This window comes from Plecotus auritus (genome assembly GCF_963455305.1).
Source record: "Plecotus auritus genome assembly, chromosome: 3".
Lineage (NCBI taxonomy): Eukaryota > Metazoa > Chordata > Mammalia > Chiroptera > Vespertilionidae > Plecotus > Plecotus auritus.
Window position 1 is genome coordinate 175,831,719 of NC_137772.1, and position 21,171 is coordinate 175,852,889.

General features: G+C 44.3%; 1 protein-coding gene across 5 annotated transcripts in view; it reads right to left on the reverse strand.

Moving 5' to 3' along the window:
- Positions 1 to 20,965, reverse strand: part of ATF1 (activating transcription factor 1) — an 81,981-nt gene extending 61,016 nt beyond the window's left edge. For 3 of the 5 annotated variants that reach the window (XM_080662804.1, XM_080662802.1, XM_080662803.1), the window contains exons 1-2: positions 20,293 to 20,925; positions 10,405 to 10,503 (exon numbers count right to left, since the gene is read on the reverse strand). In XM_080662804.1, the coding sequence (XP_080518930.1) occupies positions 10,405 to 10,497 (93 nt within the window). In that variant the 5' untranslated portion in view covers positions 10,498 to 10,503; positions 20,293 to 20,925. Of the gene's footprint in view, positions 1 to 10,404; positions 10,504 to 20,292 lie in introns of all 5 variants that reach the window. The other 2 variants (XM_080662800.1, XM_080662806.1) reach the window with 2 other exon arrangements.
- Positions 20,966 to 21,171: the final 206 nt, after the last annotated feature.

The window sequence follows — 21,171 nt, forward strand, 5'->3', positions numbered from 1 at the left end:
TTGACTTCAGAGATGAAGGGAAAGAGATAGAAGATCACTGATGAGAGAGAATCATTGGTTGGCTACCCCCTGCACACACCCTACTGAGGATCCAGCCAGCAACCTGAGCATATGCCCTGACTGGAAATCGAACCTTGACCTCCTGGTTCATAGGTCGACGCTCAACTACTGAGCCAGGCCCAGGCCCAAACTCCAAATTTAGAAAGCTCAGAATGAAATCTAATGACCTCCTCCTCTCTGATTATACTCGTTCCACGGTAATCTTATCTAGTCCCATGATTTTTATGTTCAATGGATATTGTCCCACAGCTCTGGGATGCTCTGTTGTTGTTCTCCCCACATTTTTTTCTCTTTAAGTTTGGATAATTTCTGTTGACCTATCTTCAAGCTCACCAATTCTTTCCTTGGCTGTCTACTAATAAGCCCCCAAACATACTCCATGTATGTCATTTTTTTTTCATGTATGTAATAATTTTTATTTCTAGCACTAGAGGGCAGGTGCATGAAATTCGTGCACAGGTAGGGTCCCTAGGCCTGGCCAGTGATCGGGGCCTGATCAGAGCCTTCCTTAATTCTGTGCTGCCCCCTGGTGATCAGTGCATGTCATATCAAGTGGTCGAACTCCCAAGGGGACAATATGCGTATTAGCCTCTTATTATATAGGATTTCCATTTGACATACAGTTTCCATTCCTCTGCTAAAACTTACCATCTATCCATACATGTCCATCTTTTACACTAGAGCCTTTAATATATTACTCATTGTTATTTTAAATTTACTCTCTTTTTGTTTTAACAGTTGGGTCATCCTGAGTTTTTTATTATTCTTACTTTTGACAGTGGTGTGTGTGTTTTTTTGTTTTGCTTATTTGTACATGTTTCATAATTTTTGCATGAGTAGTAAAAATTCTTCTACTAGCTTTAGTGGGGGGGGGGGGTAAGAGAGGGTAGGGATTGAGTCAATCTATTTAGATTGAGCTGGGTTTCAATTTTCTTGTTATGATTACCTTAAGTGCACCTCCAGCTTCAAATTCTTCCCCTGTGACCTACTGTTTAAAGTGGAGGATGGTTTGCCAGAGAGTTTTTCTCCATGTTCTTACTCCCCTTTCAACTTCAAGCTTTCTCTGTGCACTTGCCCAGAGTCGCTCTCCATATTCTTGCCCCTTCCCAGGAGTAAACTGCTGTTCATTTACTTGCTAGCAGAGGAAAGGTGCTCTGTTATTCTGACCTAGTCTCAGGCCCTACAACCCTGGGTTTTAGTAGAAGGAAAATTAATGGTCTGAACCTAGGATAGTTTCCTGTCCTTCCCTCAGGGTTTATGGATTTTTTTATCTTTTCACATCTGCCAGCCACAATGGAAAATGGGATTTATTCCCTTCCCCTAGTAGCTTAAAGCTGCTTTCCACAGGAAAAAGGGGTCCAGGCAGGCCTGTACCACCTAGTGAGGCTTCCCCTGGTCTCCCTTGCTTCTCCCAATCTTCCTCAGGAGCAACTGTTGAAGGTCCTTGGAGAAAAGCCTACAAGTGGGTGTTACCTATCCTTGTGTCTGCAGTTCCCAAGGGTTCTATTCTCATGTTAGCCTACACTTAGACTTTAGCTATTCATTAAAAATATAGCTGAACTGTTCTTTCCCCTGTATGACAGACCTGCCTTCTTCCTGTCCTCTACTACAGGTAAGCCATGACCATATCCCATCTCTGATGGATTGAGAGAAGTTAGTTTCTTCTTATTTTAGGGAAAGATCAATACTCTTTCTTTCACCTGTCCTGTGAAAGAAACTAACTCAGTGGTTGAGCATTGACCTATGAACCAGGAGTTCACGGTTCAATTCCCAGTCAGGGCACATCCCTGGGTTGCAGGCTCAATCCCCAGTGGGAGGCATGCAGGGGGCAGCCGATTGATAATTCTCTCTCATCATTGATGTTTCTTTCTCTCTCTCCCTTCCCCTCTGAAATCAACAAAAACATATTTTTAAAAAATACTCTTTCTTTCTACATCCTAGTGGAAGCCAGAAATCACCCTCATAAGTTTAAATACCACTTATATATCCATAACTCATAAATTTACATTTCTAGTCTGGACCTCTCCCCTGGACTCCAGACCATATACTAGTATCTCCAACTGCCAACTGGATAAATCTATTTGTTTGGTTTGGCAGAAAAACTCTAAGGTGGCCCCCATTATCTCTTCCTCCTGGTGTTCATGTCTTTGTGTAATCCTCTCCCCTTGAGTTGTGGGAGGGTCCTATGACTTCTAACCAACAGAACAAGGCAAAGATGATGGGATACCATTCCCATGATTATGTTATGTTTTATGGCAAAGGAATGGGATATCATTACCTTGATTATGTTATATTACATGACTGTCTTGTTAGCAGACTCTCTTCTCACTCTCGTTGGAATAAAAGAAGCAGGCTACCAGACTCATAGAGAGAGCAGGGTGACAGCTGGGAGGAGGCAGGGAATGTGGAGGGATTAAGCAACAAAGGAAAAAAAAGAACTTATGGACAGGAACAACAGTGTGCTGATTGTGCAAGGGCGGGGGGCGGGTGAGAGAAGGTATGGGGGGATAAATGATAATGGGAAAAAATAATATATATACACTAGTGGCCCAGTACATGAAATTCGTGCACATTAAAAGGGGATTAGAGGAAATATTTTAATATTGCTGTTTGCCCTTTCTCTTTTATAGCAGTGTCAGAGATGAAAGAAAATTAGTAAAATGTATATGAAAATCTCCCTCCTGTCAGAGTCTGGGGCGTGCCGTGGGACCGAGAGTCAAGTCCCGCCCACCCGCACACGCCTCAAAATCACGTGAGACCCAGACCCGGCCGGCCCCACCCCCATCAAACCCCGCAGGGTCGGGGGCACGGCCTCAGGTCCCCCGGCCCGGCACTGAGCGGGGGGTGCAGCCTCAGGTCCTCCGTCAAGCCCTGCCGGGCAGGGGGACCGCCCCCCCCGCCCCGCACAAGGGTGTGATGACCATTTGCATATTAGCTCTTTATTATATTTATATAGGATTTTTTGAAGCAGGAGCCTGGCCAGTGTGCTAAATGGTTAGAGCACCAGCCAGAGGACCACTTCTGGGTCAAGGGCATATACCTCAGTTGCAGCCCTGGTTAGGGGTGCACATGTGGGAGGCAACTAATAGATGTATCTCACGTCGATATCTGTCTGTCTGTCTGTCTTTCCCTATACCCTCCGCCCTTCCTTCCACTCTCTCTAGAAATCAATGGAAAATATATCCTCAGGTGAGGATAGAAAAAAAAGAAGAAGCAGGTTGCCATGCTGTGAACTGAATATGGAGAGGGCCAAATGGCAGCAAATTGCAAGTGAACTCTTAAGAGTTGACCGTGGCCTCCCATCAACAGCTAACAAAAATCTGAAGCTCTCAATCCTACAGCTACAACAAAATGAATTCTGCTAACAACCTGAGTGAGCTTAGAAATAAGATTGTTCTCCAGTCTAGCCTCCCTATATGAACCCAGCTCTAGCTACTTGCTTGTAACCTGGTGAAACTCTGAAGCAGAGATCCAGCTAAGACATGCCTGACTCCACAGAAACTGTGAGATAATAAATGTGTGTTTTAAGCCCTAAATTTGTGGTAATTTGTTTTCTAACATAGAAATCTAATACAGATAGTATCACAAACGTTACAAGCCAAACTCCTAATTGCTAACATCTCCACAAAAAGAAAAGAAAAACATGCTCCAGTGTCGTCCACATCAATAAATGGCAACTCCATTCTTAATAGTTATTCAAGCCAAAAACTGGAGTCAATCTGAACTCCTTTTTTATCTCTAAAACTCACATTAAATCTAAAAGCAATCACTGTTGGCTTTACAAACAAATCATATGGAGACACTAACTTGATCTCAGTACCTACTACTGTCTCCATGCACTTTGTTATAACTGCCTCCTAACTGGTTTTCCTGCTTCCACTTTCAAAAAGCAGCCAGAGTGATCCAACTAAAATATCAGTCAGATAATGTTTCTACTCAAAATACTCCAGAGGTTCCCCATCTCACCCAGATTTAAAAACCAAAAATCTTACAGTCGCATATAAGGCCTATATTATCTGGCACTCTCCCCTTCCACCCCCTTCCTCTGCCTCATTTCATGTCACTCTCCTCATTCATCCCTCTTCCACCACCATTGGCTTCCTTGCTGTTCCTTAACCATGTCAAGTGCCTGTCAGTCTCAGAGTTTTACAACTGTTGGTCCATATAACTGAAGAGGTATTTCCACAGACCTTCTATAAAAAGGCAAGCCACACTGTCCCCACCAATAACTCCCTATTCTTCCTACCTTGTTTTATTAGTCTCCACAGCATATCCTGCCAACTGATACTCATTTTATTGCCTGTCTCCCCAAAACCAGAATATAAGTTCCACGAGAGCTGAGATTTTTGTTCACTGCTGTACTCCCAGCTAAAACTGAATGGTTGAATAAATATTCTGTATTAGATACTGTTTCCTTATAAAATTTAGAGTCTAACAGTCAAGCCACAAGAATACCTTGAATGTAAAATCAGTGACGTTATTTTTAAAAATCATTATACAACTATTTACTACCTAGAAATGTACTTATTCTACCTCACTGTAAATATGTTTCTAAGGAAACTTGGAATACATTCACAGGTAACCAAAATAAGATATAGAAGTAAGCTAACTGAATTAGAACATTTCCGTGAAGGGCTCTAATAACAGAAAGGTAACTGGAAGACTCCATCAACTGTTTTTCCAGAACCATCTGGAGAAGATACTGTTATTCTTCACAGATATAGCCAAATAATAGAGGATGCATCAAGCTTGAAAGACTGACCCTTTAGGTCTCTGTTTCTCAAACTTTTTGGTCTCAAGACCCTCTTACACTCTTAATCATTATTAATGATGTCAAAGAACTTTTATTTATGTGGGTTTTTATCTACCAATACTTCATGTAAAATTAAAATAGAAATTTAAAAAATATTTAAGTTCATTTTAAAATAACCATAAACCCATTATAAGTTAGCATAAATAAAATATTTTCATTAAAACAACTAAATTTCTCCACAAAATTAGTGAAATAACATTGCTTTACATTTCTTCAAATCTCCTTAATGTTTGAGTTAATAGAAAATGGCTAAACTCTCTTACTGCTTCTACATTAAATATGTTGCCATATGTTATTTTGGTTGAGGGGAGGAGTGTTTTAATAGTCTTTTCAGGTAATTGTATATATTCTTCTTTGATACCACATCAAAACTTGACAGTCTGTAGTTTCTTAAAGTTTGTTTGCAATGTACAATCTGAACTTTGTTTACTCTGCTAACATTAAAATCCACTGGTCTATCTTACGCTCTGAATGGATCTTCTACCCATACATGCCTTTGTTAAAAAAGTTAAGTATTGGGAAGCTGTCAAGTTCACAATGGTGAATAAAAGTTTTCCAAATTTCTACTTTTTGCTTGAATGTTCTTATCTCCCCACTGGCAACAAATCCTGCCAGTTGTTTCCCTTGAACTGAGTCAGGTGCATGGATCAGACAATTTGAAATTTAAAAACATCAGTTCTGCCCCAGCCAGTTTGGCTCAGTGGATAGAACACCGGCCTGTGGACTGAAGAATCCCGGGTTCGATTCCAGTCAAGGGCACATGCCTGGGTTGAGGGCTCGATCCCTAGTAGGGGACGTGCAGGAAGCAGCCTATCAATGATTCTCATAATTGATGTTTCTATCTTTTTCCCTCTCCCTTCCTCTCTGATATCAATAAAAATATATAAATAAATAAGAACATCAATTCTGCAGTATGCATGCCTGTCCATTTAAATCCTCTAATGAATATGACTATTTTCCAGTTCAACAAAAATATTTTCTATATACCCACAATAAATCTACTAAACTGAAAATCTGCTCCTGAAACTATTAAGTCTGTTTCAATTAGTGTAATAAGCCAAATAATTTTTCACTTTATTTATGCAGCAACAAAATTGGTCTGAAAAAATCTAAATCATGCGCCACATAAAATGAAATCTACTTCTTCAAGTTTTGAAAACTACATACAACATTAAATATACATTGTATAAAAGAAAACTGAATGATCTTGACGAGATCTATAAATAAAAGGCTAAGTGTCTGTCTGGCTGGTGGCTATGATATGCACTGACCACCAGGGGGCAGACGCTCAATGCAGGTGCTCCCATGATGCACACTGGCCTTTTTAAAAATAAACGGCACCGGTAGTCCTCCCCCTAGAGGTGGGCTGCCGCCTGGCCCCCAATATCGCCAAATTAATATTTTTCTAGTCTCTTTCATTTGTGTGCGGCCTCCTCCAGAACCCGAACCCTGAACCTGAACCCTGAACCACACGGGACGTGAAAGGGGTTCCCGCAACTGGCGCCCAATGTGGGGTATCTGGAGGAGATATTTTTCACCTAGAGCGAAGGAGGAAAAATACACCGAGAAAAGGTGTGGAAAATTCCCCGAAAAAAGGTGAGAAAAATTCACTGCACGCAAAGCCCATGGCCAGCTACAGAAACTGGATCTAGAATTTTTCCAAACCCAAGTGGATTCCTGCTAGAAATATTAAACTGCAACAGGATCCAAGAGAGAAACTAGCGAGACCAGTGGTCGGCAAACTCAGTCAACAGAGTGGCAAACCGCAGCTCACGAGCAGCATGTGGCTCGTGAGCCGCAGTTTGCCAACCACTTGAGCTAGACTAATGAGGACCTTGCGCCTGGAGCCACACCATGCAGCTACAGACAATCAACTACCTCAGCCACAGAGAGCAGCGACTCCAAGCAATCCACTGAAGATGAGGAGCAGGAGGAGGAGGACGAGCTGGACAACAAACAGCCCGGAAGCCACATGGGGCATGGTAAAGAAGACAGTACAGAAAGCTGAGTGAATTTGTGAGAAAACAACGCCAAGACCATGTGGATTCCTGCAACAGAGAGGAATTGACAGAACTGCTCCAGCCATGAAGACAAGAGAAGAAACAGTCCAGAGATGGAAAACGCTGACGCCTTACCATACTAGCAGTCAGCAGCTGTGCGTCGCTGCAGGTTGCCCAGGACCAAACCAGAGAGTCGGACCTGCATTGCCACCATTTGTCCACCATCCGGAAATGAAATATCATTGCTGACACGTACACATAAGGAACTGTTTGACATTGAAATTGGGACTCAAAACTGTTGACATTGAAATTGGTACTCAAAACTACTGGACATTGAAATTGGGACTCAGCCAAAACCGGTTTGGCTCAGTGGATAAAGCGTCGGCCTGCGGACTGAAGGGTCCCGGGTTCGATTCCGGTCAAGGGCATGTGCCTTGGTTGCGGGCATATCCCCAGTGAGTGGTGTGCAGGAGGCAGCTGATCGATGTTTCTCTCTCGTCGATGTTTCTAACTCTCTATCCCTCTCCCTTCCTCTCTGTAGAATATCAATAAAATATATTTAAAAAAAAAAAAAAAAAAAAAAAAAAAAGAAATTGGGACTCAAAGAACTGTTGGCCCAGAAAGAAACTTACTACAGACTGATTCATTCGCCTCTCAGCATAACCATTATTGCTTATCTCATTTTTTGTTCTTATATGTTTACTAGAGGCCCGGTGCACGAAATTCATGCACGGGGGCGGGGGGTGTCCCTCAGCCCAGCCTGCACCCTCTCCAAACTGGGACCCCTCAAGGGATGTCCGACTGCCCGTTTAAGCCCGATCACAATCCAGGACTGCTGGCTCCCAACTGCTCGCCTGCCTGCCTTCCTGATTGCCCCTAACCGCTTCTGCCTGCCAGCCTGATCACCCCCTAACCACTCCCCTGCCAGCCTGATTGATGCCTAACTGCTCCCCTGCCAGCCTGTTTGCCCCTAACTGCCCTCCCCTGCAGGCCTGGTCACCCCTAACTGCACTCCCCTGCAGGCCTGGGTCCCTCCCAACTGCCTTTCCCTGCAGGCCTGGTCGCCTCCAACTTCCCTCCTCTGCCAGCCGGGTCACCCCTAACTGCCCTCCCCTGCAGGCCTGGTCACCCCAACTTCCCTCCTCTGCCGGCTTGGTCACCCCTAACTGCCGTCCCCTGCTGGCCTGATTGCCCACAACTGCCCTCCCTTGGAGACCTGGTCCCTCCCAACTGCCCTCCCCTGCTGGCCATCTTGTGGTGGCCATCTTGTGTCCACATGGGGGCAGGATCTTTGACCACATGGGGGCAGCCATCTTGTGTGTTGGAGTGATGGTCAATCTGCATATTACTTTTATTAGATAGGATAGAGGCCTGGTGCATGGGTGGGGACCAGCTGGTTTGCCCTGAAGGGTGTCCCAGATCAGGGTGGGGGTTCCCTTGGGGCGTGGGTCAGCCTGGGCGAGGGGCCTGTGGTGGTTTGCAGGCCAGCCACGCACCCTGGCAACCCAAGTGGAGGCCCTGGTATCTGGGGTTTATTTATCTTCTACAATTGAAACTTTGTAGCCTGGAGCGGAGCCAAGCCTTCTGCTTGCTCCGTGGCGGCAGCCATTTCTGTTGGGATTTATGTATCCTCTATAATTGAAACTTTGTAGCCTTAAGCGAGGCCTGGGCTGGCCAGGGTGTGCGGAAAGTTTGGCTTCCTCCATCGCCGTGAGCAACCCTAGCCTCCTGCTGTTTCTAGCTCCGTGGCTGCCGCCATTTGTTTGGGTTTATGTATCTTCTATCATTGAAACTTTGTAGCCTTGAGTGGAGGCCTAGGCCGGCAAGGGCAGGCGGAAAGCTTGGTTTCCTCCATTGCCGGGGAAACCCAAGCCTCCCTCCTGCTCTCTGTGGCCGTAGCCATCTTGGTTGGATTTATTTGCATATCCGCTCCTGATTGGCTGGTGGGTGTGGCTTGTGGGTGTAGCGGAGTGATGGTTAATTTGCATATTACTCTTTTATTAGATAGGATTTCTAGTCTGCAGATGCAAGATTCTTTTTTTAAAGAAAAGAAACGGGGGAGATGTCGGAAGCCGCCCATTGTCCTCTGATTGAGACATTGGTAGTTGAAGCAACTTCCACTTTTCAATCTTATGTAAATCCTTGCTGACTGGCTATGGGTGGATCCCAAACCTTAGTAAAAGGGATTGCAAAGCCAGAGCGAGAGTAGTCCTCCCCCTAGAGGTGGGCTGCCGCCTGGCCCCCAGTATCGCCAAATTAATATTTTTCTAGTCTCTTTCATTTGTGTGCGGCCTCCTCCAGAACCCGAACCCTGAACCTGAACCCTGAACCACGTGGGATGTGAAAGGGGTTCCCGCAGTTTTTCCTACTGGCTTCGTGTTGAAATAATGATACTTCAGATATTTACCAGTAGGTTAAATAAAAAATATTTTTAAATTAAAAAATAAATAAATAAAATAAAAATAAACATAAACGGCACCACAGACCTGGCGCCAACAAACCAACACTCAGCTTCCCCCAAGTAGGACACAGGCCCCGCCACCACCCCGGAGCAACACCACACCAAATTGCAGCCAATGCTGCCAAGACCCCATGGTGCAAAATGCAGCCCACAGCTCAGCCCAGACCAGCCCTGAACGGTCACTGTGGGTGCTGGGTAATGGCATCACATAGCAACACCCAGCTTCCTCTCCCTAGCGACTAGGCTCCTTGGAGTTTCTTCAGCCCAGGAACACAACTTGCTTTATAACCAGGTGCAAACATTTTACACTTTAACCAAATGTTTGTGAAGTGTTTTCCCATGCCTCATCTCATTTGATCCTCACAGGAGTCCTGGAGTAGGTAGATAGGAGATTTGGTGGAATCCTATTTTCTTTTCATTAGCCAGAAAACAGAGATTTAGAAAGTTTAGAAACTTGACCCAACTGAAAAGAAAGAAATGGTAGAACTTGAAAATGACTTCAGATTTTCTCTGCGCAGAAAATAAACACTACTACAGTTAAACCCTTTGTTCTCCCTGTGTGATCTACTAGTACAATAATAACGTGCTTCGTGTTGATATTTACTGCTGTGTTGCTGACAATTACCTGAAAGAGAAGTTGGGGTGCTTCACTGGGCTGGAAAAAATTTAGCTAAATCAGAAAGCAGGTCTAATTAAGCAAGTTTATTCTACATATATAAAAGGCTAAGTTAACTCGCACATGCGCAATACATATAAAGCTCTTGCTGGCGCCAATCACAAGCATGTGCTCAGATCTGTCATTGTTGATCGTGAATTTGGTTGACACTTCTATTATAGAGAAAGGGTGAATAACAATATTAAAGTATTTCTTCTAATTAATCTCCTTTCAATGTGCACACTAGTATTTAAATAAAATCTACCTCCCATGTATTTCAACACTTTATAGTTTGGTTTTTCTTTTTTTTTTTTGGCTTTTTAAAACATTAGTTATTAGAGATCTGAAACAACCGATTAATCTGCATATAAAATATTCCTAACTGGCTCAATATGTTGGCTGGTCCTTGCCTTACCTGTTGAGTAATATGGGAAATATGAGCTCCTTGAACTGTTGAACCAGGCTGAGTTGCTGTCTCTGAAGTGTTACTCTTGTGGGAATCTTCCATAATCAACTGTAAAGAAAAAAAGTCAATTACAAGATGCTTTCTAGTCATTTTCAAGAAATCTGAAGACATTTCTTAACATGCATACATTTTCAGAGAAACAAGACAAAGCTTTTCTATATGATGGGCTGAGCTCAATTTAACCAGACTCAATATGTTCCCACAACTCTGCTCTGGGAAGTGTAGCAATCTAAGTATAGGATCTTAAAACTGGTAATAAAAAGTGCTATAGAATATATATAGTACGCTGCACAGTTGTGTCTGAATTGATAACTTGGTTGCCTCCATTGAAGAGAATTGGGATGCCCTAGCCCCGTGTTCGGCAAACTGCGGCTCTTTGGCCCCTTGAGTGTGGCTCTTCCTCAAAATACCACAGCCTGGGCGAGTCTATTTTGAAGAAGTGGCGTTAGAAGAAGTTAAGTTTAAAAAATTTGGCTCTCAAAAGAAATTTCAATCGTTGTACTGTTGATATTTGGCTCTGTTGACTAATGAGTTTGCCAACCACTGCCCTAGCCGGTTTGGCTGTGGATAGAGCATCGGCCTGAGGACTGAACGGTCCCAGGTTCAATGCCAATCAAGGACTCATACTGTGGTTGTAGGTTCCTCCCCCACCAGGGCCCTGGATGTGCTGTGCAGAAGGCAATCAATCCATGTGTTTCTCTCACATCGATATTTCTGTCTTTCCCTCTCTCTCTAAAAAAAAAAAAAAAAAAAAAAAGTGGAAAAATATCCTTGGGTGAGAATCTAAAAAAAGAAAAGAGTTTTCCTTACATATTATTAAGTACTAGAGGCCCGGTGCACAACATTCATGCACTGGGGGGGGAAGGGGAGTCCCTCAGTCTGGCCTGCGCCCTCTTGCAGTCTGGTCCTGGGGGGGAGCGGGCCTAAGCTGGCAGGCGGACATCCCCCGAGAGGTCCTTAGCACTGCTGCGGAGTCAGGAGAGGGTCCTGCCACCAGTGCTGCACTCACCAGCCGTGAGCCCGGCTTCTGGCTGAGCGGCGCTCCCCGTGGGAGTGCACTGACCACCCGTGGCTCCTGCATTGAGTGTCTGCCCCCTAGGGGTCAGTGTATATCATAGTGACTGGTCATTCCACTGTTTAGTCTATTTGCATATTAGGGTTTTATTATATAGGATGATAGTCTTCCTGTCCATGGACATAGCACAGCATTCCTTTCTCTAGCCTAGGGACAGTTTCTAATGGCACATACAGTTTTATGTAGAAAATTTATTGAGTAGAAGTTGAACTAACTAAATAACTAAGTAAATCTATACCTAAGGAGGCTCTAAAAAATCTAGATGATCTAATCAACTGCAGGATATGGCAGCTGGTTAAGAATGAGAATAGGAGAGAAACCAAGATGGCAGCATAGGTAAACACTTGAAATTGCTGCCTTGCACAACCACTTCAAAACTACAACTAAAAGACAAAACGGACATCATCCAGAACCACAGAAAGGCTGAGTGGAAATTCTACAACCAGAAGGAAAGAGAAAAGCACACTGAGACTCAGAGGAGCTGCGGAAGTAAAGTGCAGAGGTACGGAGGCACGCGCACAGAAAGGGCTGGCAACTGAGTACGCGGCTGGCTTTTTCAATCGGGAGACACAAGCTCCCGACTGCTCTGAACTCCAGTTCCGGGTGAGACTCTGGGGACCCAGACTCATACGGGGAGAAACTGGACTGTCTGGCATCAGGTAGAACTTAAGGGCGGCTTTCTCTCAGAGGTGCTTGCAGCGAATACTGTGGGACACCGAGACCCAGGTCTCTTAGGGCAGGGCTGAGAATCAGCCATTGCTGTTTGCTCCGCCCTGTGGATTCCCAGAGACCCCACCCCACCCAAGATGTGCACAGAGTCTTTTGCATATGAATGGCTTGGCCCTTTGCAATCTAAAATTACCTAACAAGCCCTAACCAGTTTGGCTCAGTGGATACAGCATTGGCCTGCAGACTCAAGGGTCCCAAGTTCGATTCCGGTCAAGGGCATGTACCTTGGTTGCTGGCACATACCCAGTAGGGAGTGTGCAGGAGGCAGTTGATCGATGTTTCCCTCTCATTGATGTTTCTAACTCTCTATCCCTCTCCCTTCCTCTCTGTAAAAAATCAATAAAATATATTTTAAAAAATAATAATAAAATAAAATAACCTAACAAACTGCAGGTGGGTCAGAAAGACCCAGAACATCCAAAAGAAAGCCCACGGAGCTCCAGTGGCGCATTCGGTTAGCGCGCAGTACTTATAAGAAAGCCCAAGGCCCCAAAGCAGCTTGCATTGCTTCACAGCTGGGCCTCATCTGGGCACCTCCAAAACCCAAATAAAGAAGAGGAATCTGCAGATCTCTCTGTAGCTCCTGCTGGGTGGCCTCAGGCAGAGGCTAAATTATCACCTCCTTGGAATTCCAAGAGCCAGTGTACCCAGTGGTCAGAGTGGGACTATCCAGATTACAACTCCTCAGATCCATAAGGGACACACTCAGGGGGCAAACTCAGTGAGCACCAAAGCCTCACTGAAGCAAGTCTTGCCCCATAAAGGTGTCTCCAGCACAGAAGTTCTCCCATCATAGACACAACTGATCCTCACAGCCAATTGGCCTGGAGGTCAATTCCTCCCAGTGATACCAACAACAATCAAGGCTTAACTACAACAAGACTGTGCACACAGCCCACAAAGGGGTACACCAAGAGAGTCCACCTCAGGTAACTGGGGAGGCTGAGCCACTGGGCCCTATAGGACACCTAGCACACAAAGCCACTCTATCAACACAGGGAAGCAGCGAAAATGCGGAGATAAAGAAACAGGTCACAAATGACAGAAATGGAGGAAGGCAAACTATGGGATATAGAGTTCAAAACCACCATTATAAGGTTTTTCAAGAATTTTCTAGAAAAGGCCGATAAATTTAGTGAGACCCTCGAGGATATGAAAAAGGACCAACTAGAAATTAACCATACACTGACTCAAATAAAGAATAATATACAGAGATCCAACAGCAAACTAGAGGATCTCAAGAATCAAGTCAAAGATTTGAAATACAAAGAAGCAAAAAACACCCAACTGGAAAAGCAAAAAGAAAAAAGAATCCAAAAATAAGAAGATAGTGTAAGGAGCCTCTGGGACAACTTCAAGCATACCAACATCAGAATTATGGGGGTGCCAAAAGAAGAGAGAGAGCAAGATATTGAAAACCTATTTGAAGAAATAATGACAGAAAACTTCCCCTACCTGGTGAAAGAAATAGACTTACAAGTCCAGGAAGCGCAGAGAACCCCAAACAAAAGGAATCCAAAGAGGACCACACCAAGACACATCATAATTAAAATGCCAAGGGCAAAAGACAAAGAGAGAATCTTAAAAGTAGCAAGAGAAAAACAGTTAGTTACCTACAAGGGAGTACCCATACAATTGTCAGCTGATTTCTCAACAGAAACTATGCAGGCCAGATGGGAGTGGCAAGTGATGAATAGCAAGAACCTACAACCAAGATTACTCTACCCAGCAAAGCTATCATTCAGAATTGAAGGGCAGATAAAGAGCTTCACAGATAAGAAAAAGCTAAAGGAGTTCGTCACTGCCAAACCAGTATTATATGAAATGCTGAAAGGTATTCTTTAAGAAGAGGAAGAAGAAGAAGAAGGTAAAGACAGAAACTATAAACAACAAACACATATCTATCAACAAGTGAATCTAAAAATCAAGTGAGTCCTAGCCAGTTTGGCTCAGTGGATAGAGCGTCGGCCTGGGGACTGAAGGGTCCCGGGTTCGATTCTGGTCAAGGGCATGTACCTTGGTTGCAGGCACATCCCCAGTAGGGAGTGTGCAGGAGGCAGCTGATTGATGTTTCTAACTATCCCTCTCCCTTCCTCTCTGTAAAAAATTCAATAAAATATATTTAAAAAATTTGCCTAAACCGGTTTGGCTCAGTGGATAGAGTGTCAGCCTGCAGACTGAAGGGTCCCAGGTTCAATTCCGGTCAAGGGCATGTAACTTGGTTGCGGGCACATCCCCAGTAGGAGGTGTGCAGGAGGCAGTTGATTGATGTTTCTCATGTATGTTTCGAACTCTCTATCCCTCTTCCTTCCTCTCTGTAAAAAAATCAATAAAATATATTTATAAAAATAATAAAATATATTAAAAAAATAAAAAAAATAAAAATCAAGTGAATAAAAAATCCGATGAACAGAATAATCTGGTGAATATAATAGAATCAGGGGCATAGAAAGGGAGTGGACTGACAATTCTTGGGAGGAAAGAGGTGTGGGGGGTGCGGGAAGAGACTGGACAAAAATCATACACCTATGGATGAGGACAGTGGGGGTGGGGTGGGAACCGGGTGGTGGGGAGCTATGGGGGGAAAAAAGAGGAACAACTGTAATAATCTGAACAATAAAGATTTAAAAAAATAAGAATGAGAATAAATGGGTTATAAGAGATGGAATATGTCAAATGAAGAACTACTTAGAAAAAGACTGGTAAAAAAAATTGGGTAGAATTTAAGGTTTTTGTGATTTTGTGCAATGACATAAAAGGGTTAGCCTGCAAACATATGAAAGGATGCTTAATATCACTTACCATTAGGAAAATGCCAAGTCAAAACTACAATGAACTACCACCTCATATCCATTAGGATGGCTAATATAGAACAAAAAAGAAAATGTATTGGTGAGGATATGAAGAAATTGGAACATTTGTGCACTGTAGTGGGAATGTAAAATGTTGCAGCTGCTGTGAAAAGCAGTATGGTGGTTTCTCAAAAAATTAAAGATAGAATTACTATTTGATCCAACAATCCCACTTCTAGGTATACATCCCTTAGTTCTGTGAGCTATCTGTTCATATTATTTGTCTATCTACCTACCAGAAGTTAGTGTTTTCCTTATTAGCTTACATTATTTATTCATATAAATTTATTTTAATCCTCATGTGAGGACAGGTTTTCACTGATTTTTTAAAATATATTTTTTATTGAGTTCAGAGAGAGGAAAGGCGAGACAGAAACATCAATGATGAGAGAGAATCCTCCTGCACACCCCCTACTTGGGATCAAGCCTGCAACCCAGGCATGTGCCATTTACCGGAATCGAACTTGGGACCCTTCAGTCCGCAGGCCATCGTTCTATTCACTGAGCCAAACCACTAAGGCCATTGATTTTTTTAGAGAGGGAGAGGGAAAAAGAGAAAGAGGAACATAACATTGATCGGTTGACCATGCACACGCCTAGACCAGGAATGGAACCCACAACCTAGATATGGGTCCTGACTGTGAATCAAACCTGCAACCTTTCAGTGTATGAGACGATGCTCCAACCAACAGAGCCACACCAGCCAGGGGTCTTCATATAAATTTTATTTCTATTATGTTGATACAAATACTTTCTCAATATGATTTAACCATGCTTATTTTAAAAAGTTTTTATATGCTTTTACTAATTTTTAGGGAGAGAAAGGGAGAGGAAGAGGGGAAGGAGAGACAGAGAAAGACAGGTTGAGAAAGAGAGAGAAAGAGAGAACAGAAACATCCTGTCCTGGGGATCAATCTGCAACCTTTAGGTGTATGGGACAACGCTTGAACCAACTGAGCCACACCAGCCAAGGCTATTTTAAAACTTTTGATTTTGACAAATTCATCTAGTATTTCCTTTGTTCTTTCTTCAACTGCTTTTAAGCCTACATAATAGTCCAGTGCCATGATTTTTTTCATCTACACTAATACAAGTGTAATTCCACAAAGTAAACATACAGACAGCGCCAAAAGAATTACATATTTTCTACGTACTATATCTAGTGAAATAGACTTTTAAACACTTCATTTTAGAAGACATGGTTAGAATATAGAGTAAAGAGGAAAAAAGATGTAGTGCTAAAGCAGTGAAATAAGATTTTTTAAAACCTTGTTAAATTACTGGAAATGGTACTCTTTTGTTTGTTCCACTGTGACTCACTGATTTCCCCTCCCTAACATTATTAAGAAATCCTATATCGAATGGAAACTAACATGATCAACAAAACAACAAACATTTCCTATAGTTAGCAAATAACATCTTGGACAATTATTACAACTATACTGTATTTCCTATAGAAAAGAAGAAAACCTATTTTCAATGATTTTTTAAAGAGGAATCAGTTTTGGCTAGCGCCATTTTGGGGCTCAGTCCATCAGGTTTACCAGACGACCTAAAAAATTTATAATCCCTTAAAAAAAAAAGAGGAATCGGCTTCTTTTCCCCCCAAATGAAAACAGCTTTATAGTTTCATCTCATTATAAACAATCTCTGTATTTTAATGTTATGAGAATATAACCTTTATTTGTTCACTTATTTTTACTTATTATTCCTAAAACTGAGGTTAAGATAAACATTTGCTAAAAACTTGCTCAACACACAATAAATTTTATGTGTACAAAGGCACTTAAGTAAAGTAAGCCCTGGGCAGCTGCTGGAAGCTTAAGATGAGACAACCTCAAGTAGGGCAGAATCACAAGGGAGGCAGTGAAACAGCTTCAAAAGTACCAAGTATTTGGGGAGCTGAGAGCAGCAGGCTGTGATCTTGCTGACAACATACTGAGAAATATAAGTAAAGGCATGGTACTTTTTTTAAAAAAATAGAGATAGGGAGAGAAACATGGATTTGTTGTTCCACTTATTTATGCATTCATTGTTACTTCTTGTATGTGCTCTGATGGGAGATGGTACCCGAAACCTTGAAATTGGGATGATGTTCTAACCAATTGAGCTAACCAGCCAGGGCAAAGCATAGTACCTTAGAGAAAACTTTCAAAGAAAAAAAACATTATGTGCTAGACGCTAGGAGCTTTTAAATATATTATCTGCTGGATTCCCTAAATTGAGGCTCAAAGAAATTGTCATTTACTGTGGATCTCACAGTAAGATGTGAATGCAAGACCTGAGGCCAGAACTGTTTTAATCCAAAGTCTATGTTCTTTTATTCTGCATTGCTCCTCTACTCTCATGTTCCCAACTTGTCCACCTGGCAAACTTCTGTTTTCAAGTTATATCCCAAACATTATGTTCCATTATGGTCCCTCCTTTCTTTGTTTTTTAAAATATATTTTATTGATTTTTTACAGAGAGGAAGGGAGAGGGATAGTTAGAAACACCGATGAGAGAGAAACATCAATCAACTGCCTTCTGCACACCTCCTACTGGGGATGTGCCCGCAACCAAGGTACACGCCCTTGACAGGAATCGAACCTGGGACCCTTCAGTCCACAGGCCGATGCTCTATCCACTGAGCCAAACCGGTTTCGGCGGTCCCTCCTTTCCTAATGCTTCCACTGCGCCTTGCAGATATTTCTAAGAAGGTTACTTAACACTCTGAACTGCGTTTATTGGCATGTTGGTTTCCCTTAGCCTTAAGGCACCTGAGGACAGTGCTTGTATCATGTAAACGTATGTTTTGTACCCAGCAGAGACCCCCACATATACAGTAAGTAGTAAACATCAACAAATACAGTGTAGTATTCTCATATGACGAATGAAGAGAGTCTTAGTTCCTCACCTATAGAGGATGTTGAACTATGAGAAAGCTTGCGGCAACGTGTCTCTTGCTCACCATTTCCACAACTGAATTCATGATCTCCCCTCAAAATTGCTTCTTACGTCATATTGAATTTCTTTCAGATCTTCAAATGTGCCTGCCTCGCTTTCTCTCACCTTCAGGATTTTATATACTAGAGGCCCAGTGCACGAAATTCGTGCATGGGGGGGGGGCCCTCAGCCCAGCCTGCATCCTCTCCAATCCGGGACCCCTTGAGGGATGTCCAATACCCAGGCCTAAACCAGCAGTCACAATCCTGGACGGCTGGCTCCTAATCGCTCACCTGCCTGCCTGCCTGCCTGGTCGCCCCTAACTGACCCCCCCCCCCCCACCTGCCAGCCTGGTCACCCCTTACTGCACACCTGCCAACCTGGTTGCCCCCAACTGCCCCCCCCCGCCCGCCCAGTCGCCCCTAACTGCCCCCTCACCCCCGCTGGCATGGTAGCCCCACGCAGCCTGCTTGTTCAGTCATTTGGTTGTCCCTCACTAACCCCCCCCCCCCCCGCCTGGTCGTAGGCAGCCATCTTGTGAAGGTGTGAGGGTCAATTTGCATATTACCTCTTTATTATATAGGATTCCCTCTGCCAGAAACATTATCCCCCTTCTCTTCATGTGACCTATTCCTGAGTTATTCTTCAGGGCAAACTTTCCTAACACCCTTAGGCTGGTTTAGAAGCTCTGGCAGTAATGTATACCCACAGCACATGTTCCCCCTCTTCTCCTGGCACTTATCACAGTATTTAATTGCATGCTCTATGCCCCACAGGAATGCAAGCTCCAGTGAGTCAAAGACCATATCCTATTCCCAATATAACACTAATATCTTACACATTTATTACTGTTGAATAAATCAATGTGTTTAGTTCAGTTTACCTACTTAAAACTGATAGAAGCAATGGTTAAATAAATATGTTTAGACAATTATCTCAACACAGCCTTAGAAACAGGACAATTCAGGCACAAAAAAACATCCTATGTTAGAGTTGGAAATTCATTATAAGTAAATGGAAAAAAGCACAAAAAAAATAAAAGCATTTTAAAAGTATTTTTAGATGGGACTACCTCCTACTGGTGATATAGTAGTACTGTAAGATGTATCACAGAGCAAACATAACCTTAAGGATATCTACAAATAATAGAGCTAATATATACAGCTTTAGAACAAAAGAATTATTCTGACTGAGCCAGAGGTGACTGCACACTTTAGTATATAAGAAAAATAGCATTTTAATAAAACGGCATCTCTCTGTTCTCTTGGTAACAGAAGTCTCAGGATAAAATACATTTTGCAAACAGAGTACAAACTTATCCCAAACGAGGCCAGTTTGACAAAGATGCTTGCCAAATCTGTGCTGAAAAAGCTTCAGAAGGTAAAGGCTCTCAATGACTATTAGCCCACTGCTCCTCAAAAGCTAACTAAATAAGTAGACATTCTCTAACATCTACAACAATTTAAAAGCGATTGTGCTGCCCGCTGCACGGCATAGTTGACGCTCTGAAATACCATTCTTAGTTTTATGATACAGGGTGAGAAAAATCAAAGACGTTTCCTCGGTTTAATCGTCTGTCCAGAGGTAACAAGACGATCTTCGGTCAGTCCACACCCTCCTTCCTCCCTCATCACCTGCATCTTTCCGTTACTGTTTTATGTGTCTGTCTGATTATTTTACTGTCTCCCCACTCGACTGAAAAGTCTACGAAGGTAAGGGCTGTTTCTGCCCTGCACGGCGGGCCGACCTGGGGCCTGGCACCCCAAGGGCGCCCGGTGCGCTGCCGTGGGCTCCCTGGAGAAGATAACCGGTCCGGGCCGCGCTCCGCCAACAACGCGCGAACGCCAAGGCCACGCCGCCCTCCCCCCGGCTCCCCGCGCCAACCACAAGACCTTCCGCCGAGGGCACTCGCCTAGAACCGTGGAAGGGCGGCTTCAGAGGCGAAAGCCACCCAGCGGCGGGAGGTCTTCGGGTTTACTTTGATTGGGGGACGCGGGGAGGGGAGAAGGAGACCCACCACAGAAGGGAAACAGCGCGGCCCAGGCGCGAGAACCGGAAGCGCGCGAGGCCGGGGGACAGCGGGCGAGCCCTCCCCCTTCCGCCGAGCGCCCTCCGCACCCCTCCCCCACCGCGGCCGCCCGTGCGCGACCCCCCACCCGGCGAACTGCCCAGTTCTGCGTCCCTGCAGCGCGGCGTCCCCGCACCCTCCCCTGCCCTGGGACTCGGGAGCACGCCCCACCCCCGTCCCCCGCTTACCTGTGGCTGTCGCCTCGCCGCTCTCCGGGGCGGGAACTTCCACTCCCCCCTCCCAGGTGGCTCCGAATTTACTACCTATTTCCCCACCCCGTCACGCCGCGGGGGACGTGCCTCTTAAACGTCTGGCTGGGCGGGGAGAATCAATGTCACCTAACAGCCAACTGTCCTAGGCTACCGTTTCCTCGGCAGTCAGGGCCGCCACTGGCGGCATGATCTACAACCAGGCCGGGGGCGGGGAGGGGAGGGGGTCAAAACTGAGTGAGCGTGGGGGGCGAGGTTAAGGCTTTTGCCTCCGTGCGGTTCGCCGTCCTACGTCATCACGTTGCTCATGTGACGCGCCGCCATCTTGTGCCGGGCTATCTCGGAATGGCGAGTTGCGGCGATTGAAGGTGTAAACTCCGGTGGGAATTGTAGGTGAACCGATTCCTTTTCGCTTCAGGAGCTCTGCCGGCACTCGGTCCCCACGTCTGTTTTCGGAGGCCATCACCAGTGCGAGGGTGTTTGGGGTCGTTGTTTAGTGGCCTCGCTCGCAGCTCCGCTCCTGCCTGCTGCTCCGTGTTGGGCCATCAGGCCTAGAGCTGTCCTCCCTGGCCATGACGCATCCTGACCTGTCTGCTTTCTGCAGAGAGAAGTGACGAAGCGGGGAGGTTGGTTCTCCTCAGCTTCTTAGATTACCCAAGATTGATTTGGAAAAAAACGTCACTGCCAGTAGGCTGTGTCACTCTGAAACTCACATTTATACCAACAGTTAAACTAGAAAAAAGTTACATGATGGACAGTCGTAAAATAAGATGTTATGCCGTCATTTTAATACACTACAAAAACTTTGTAAAATATTTTATAATGTGTCTACCTTTCTGGAGAAGGAATTATGCGTTA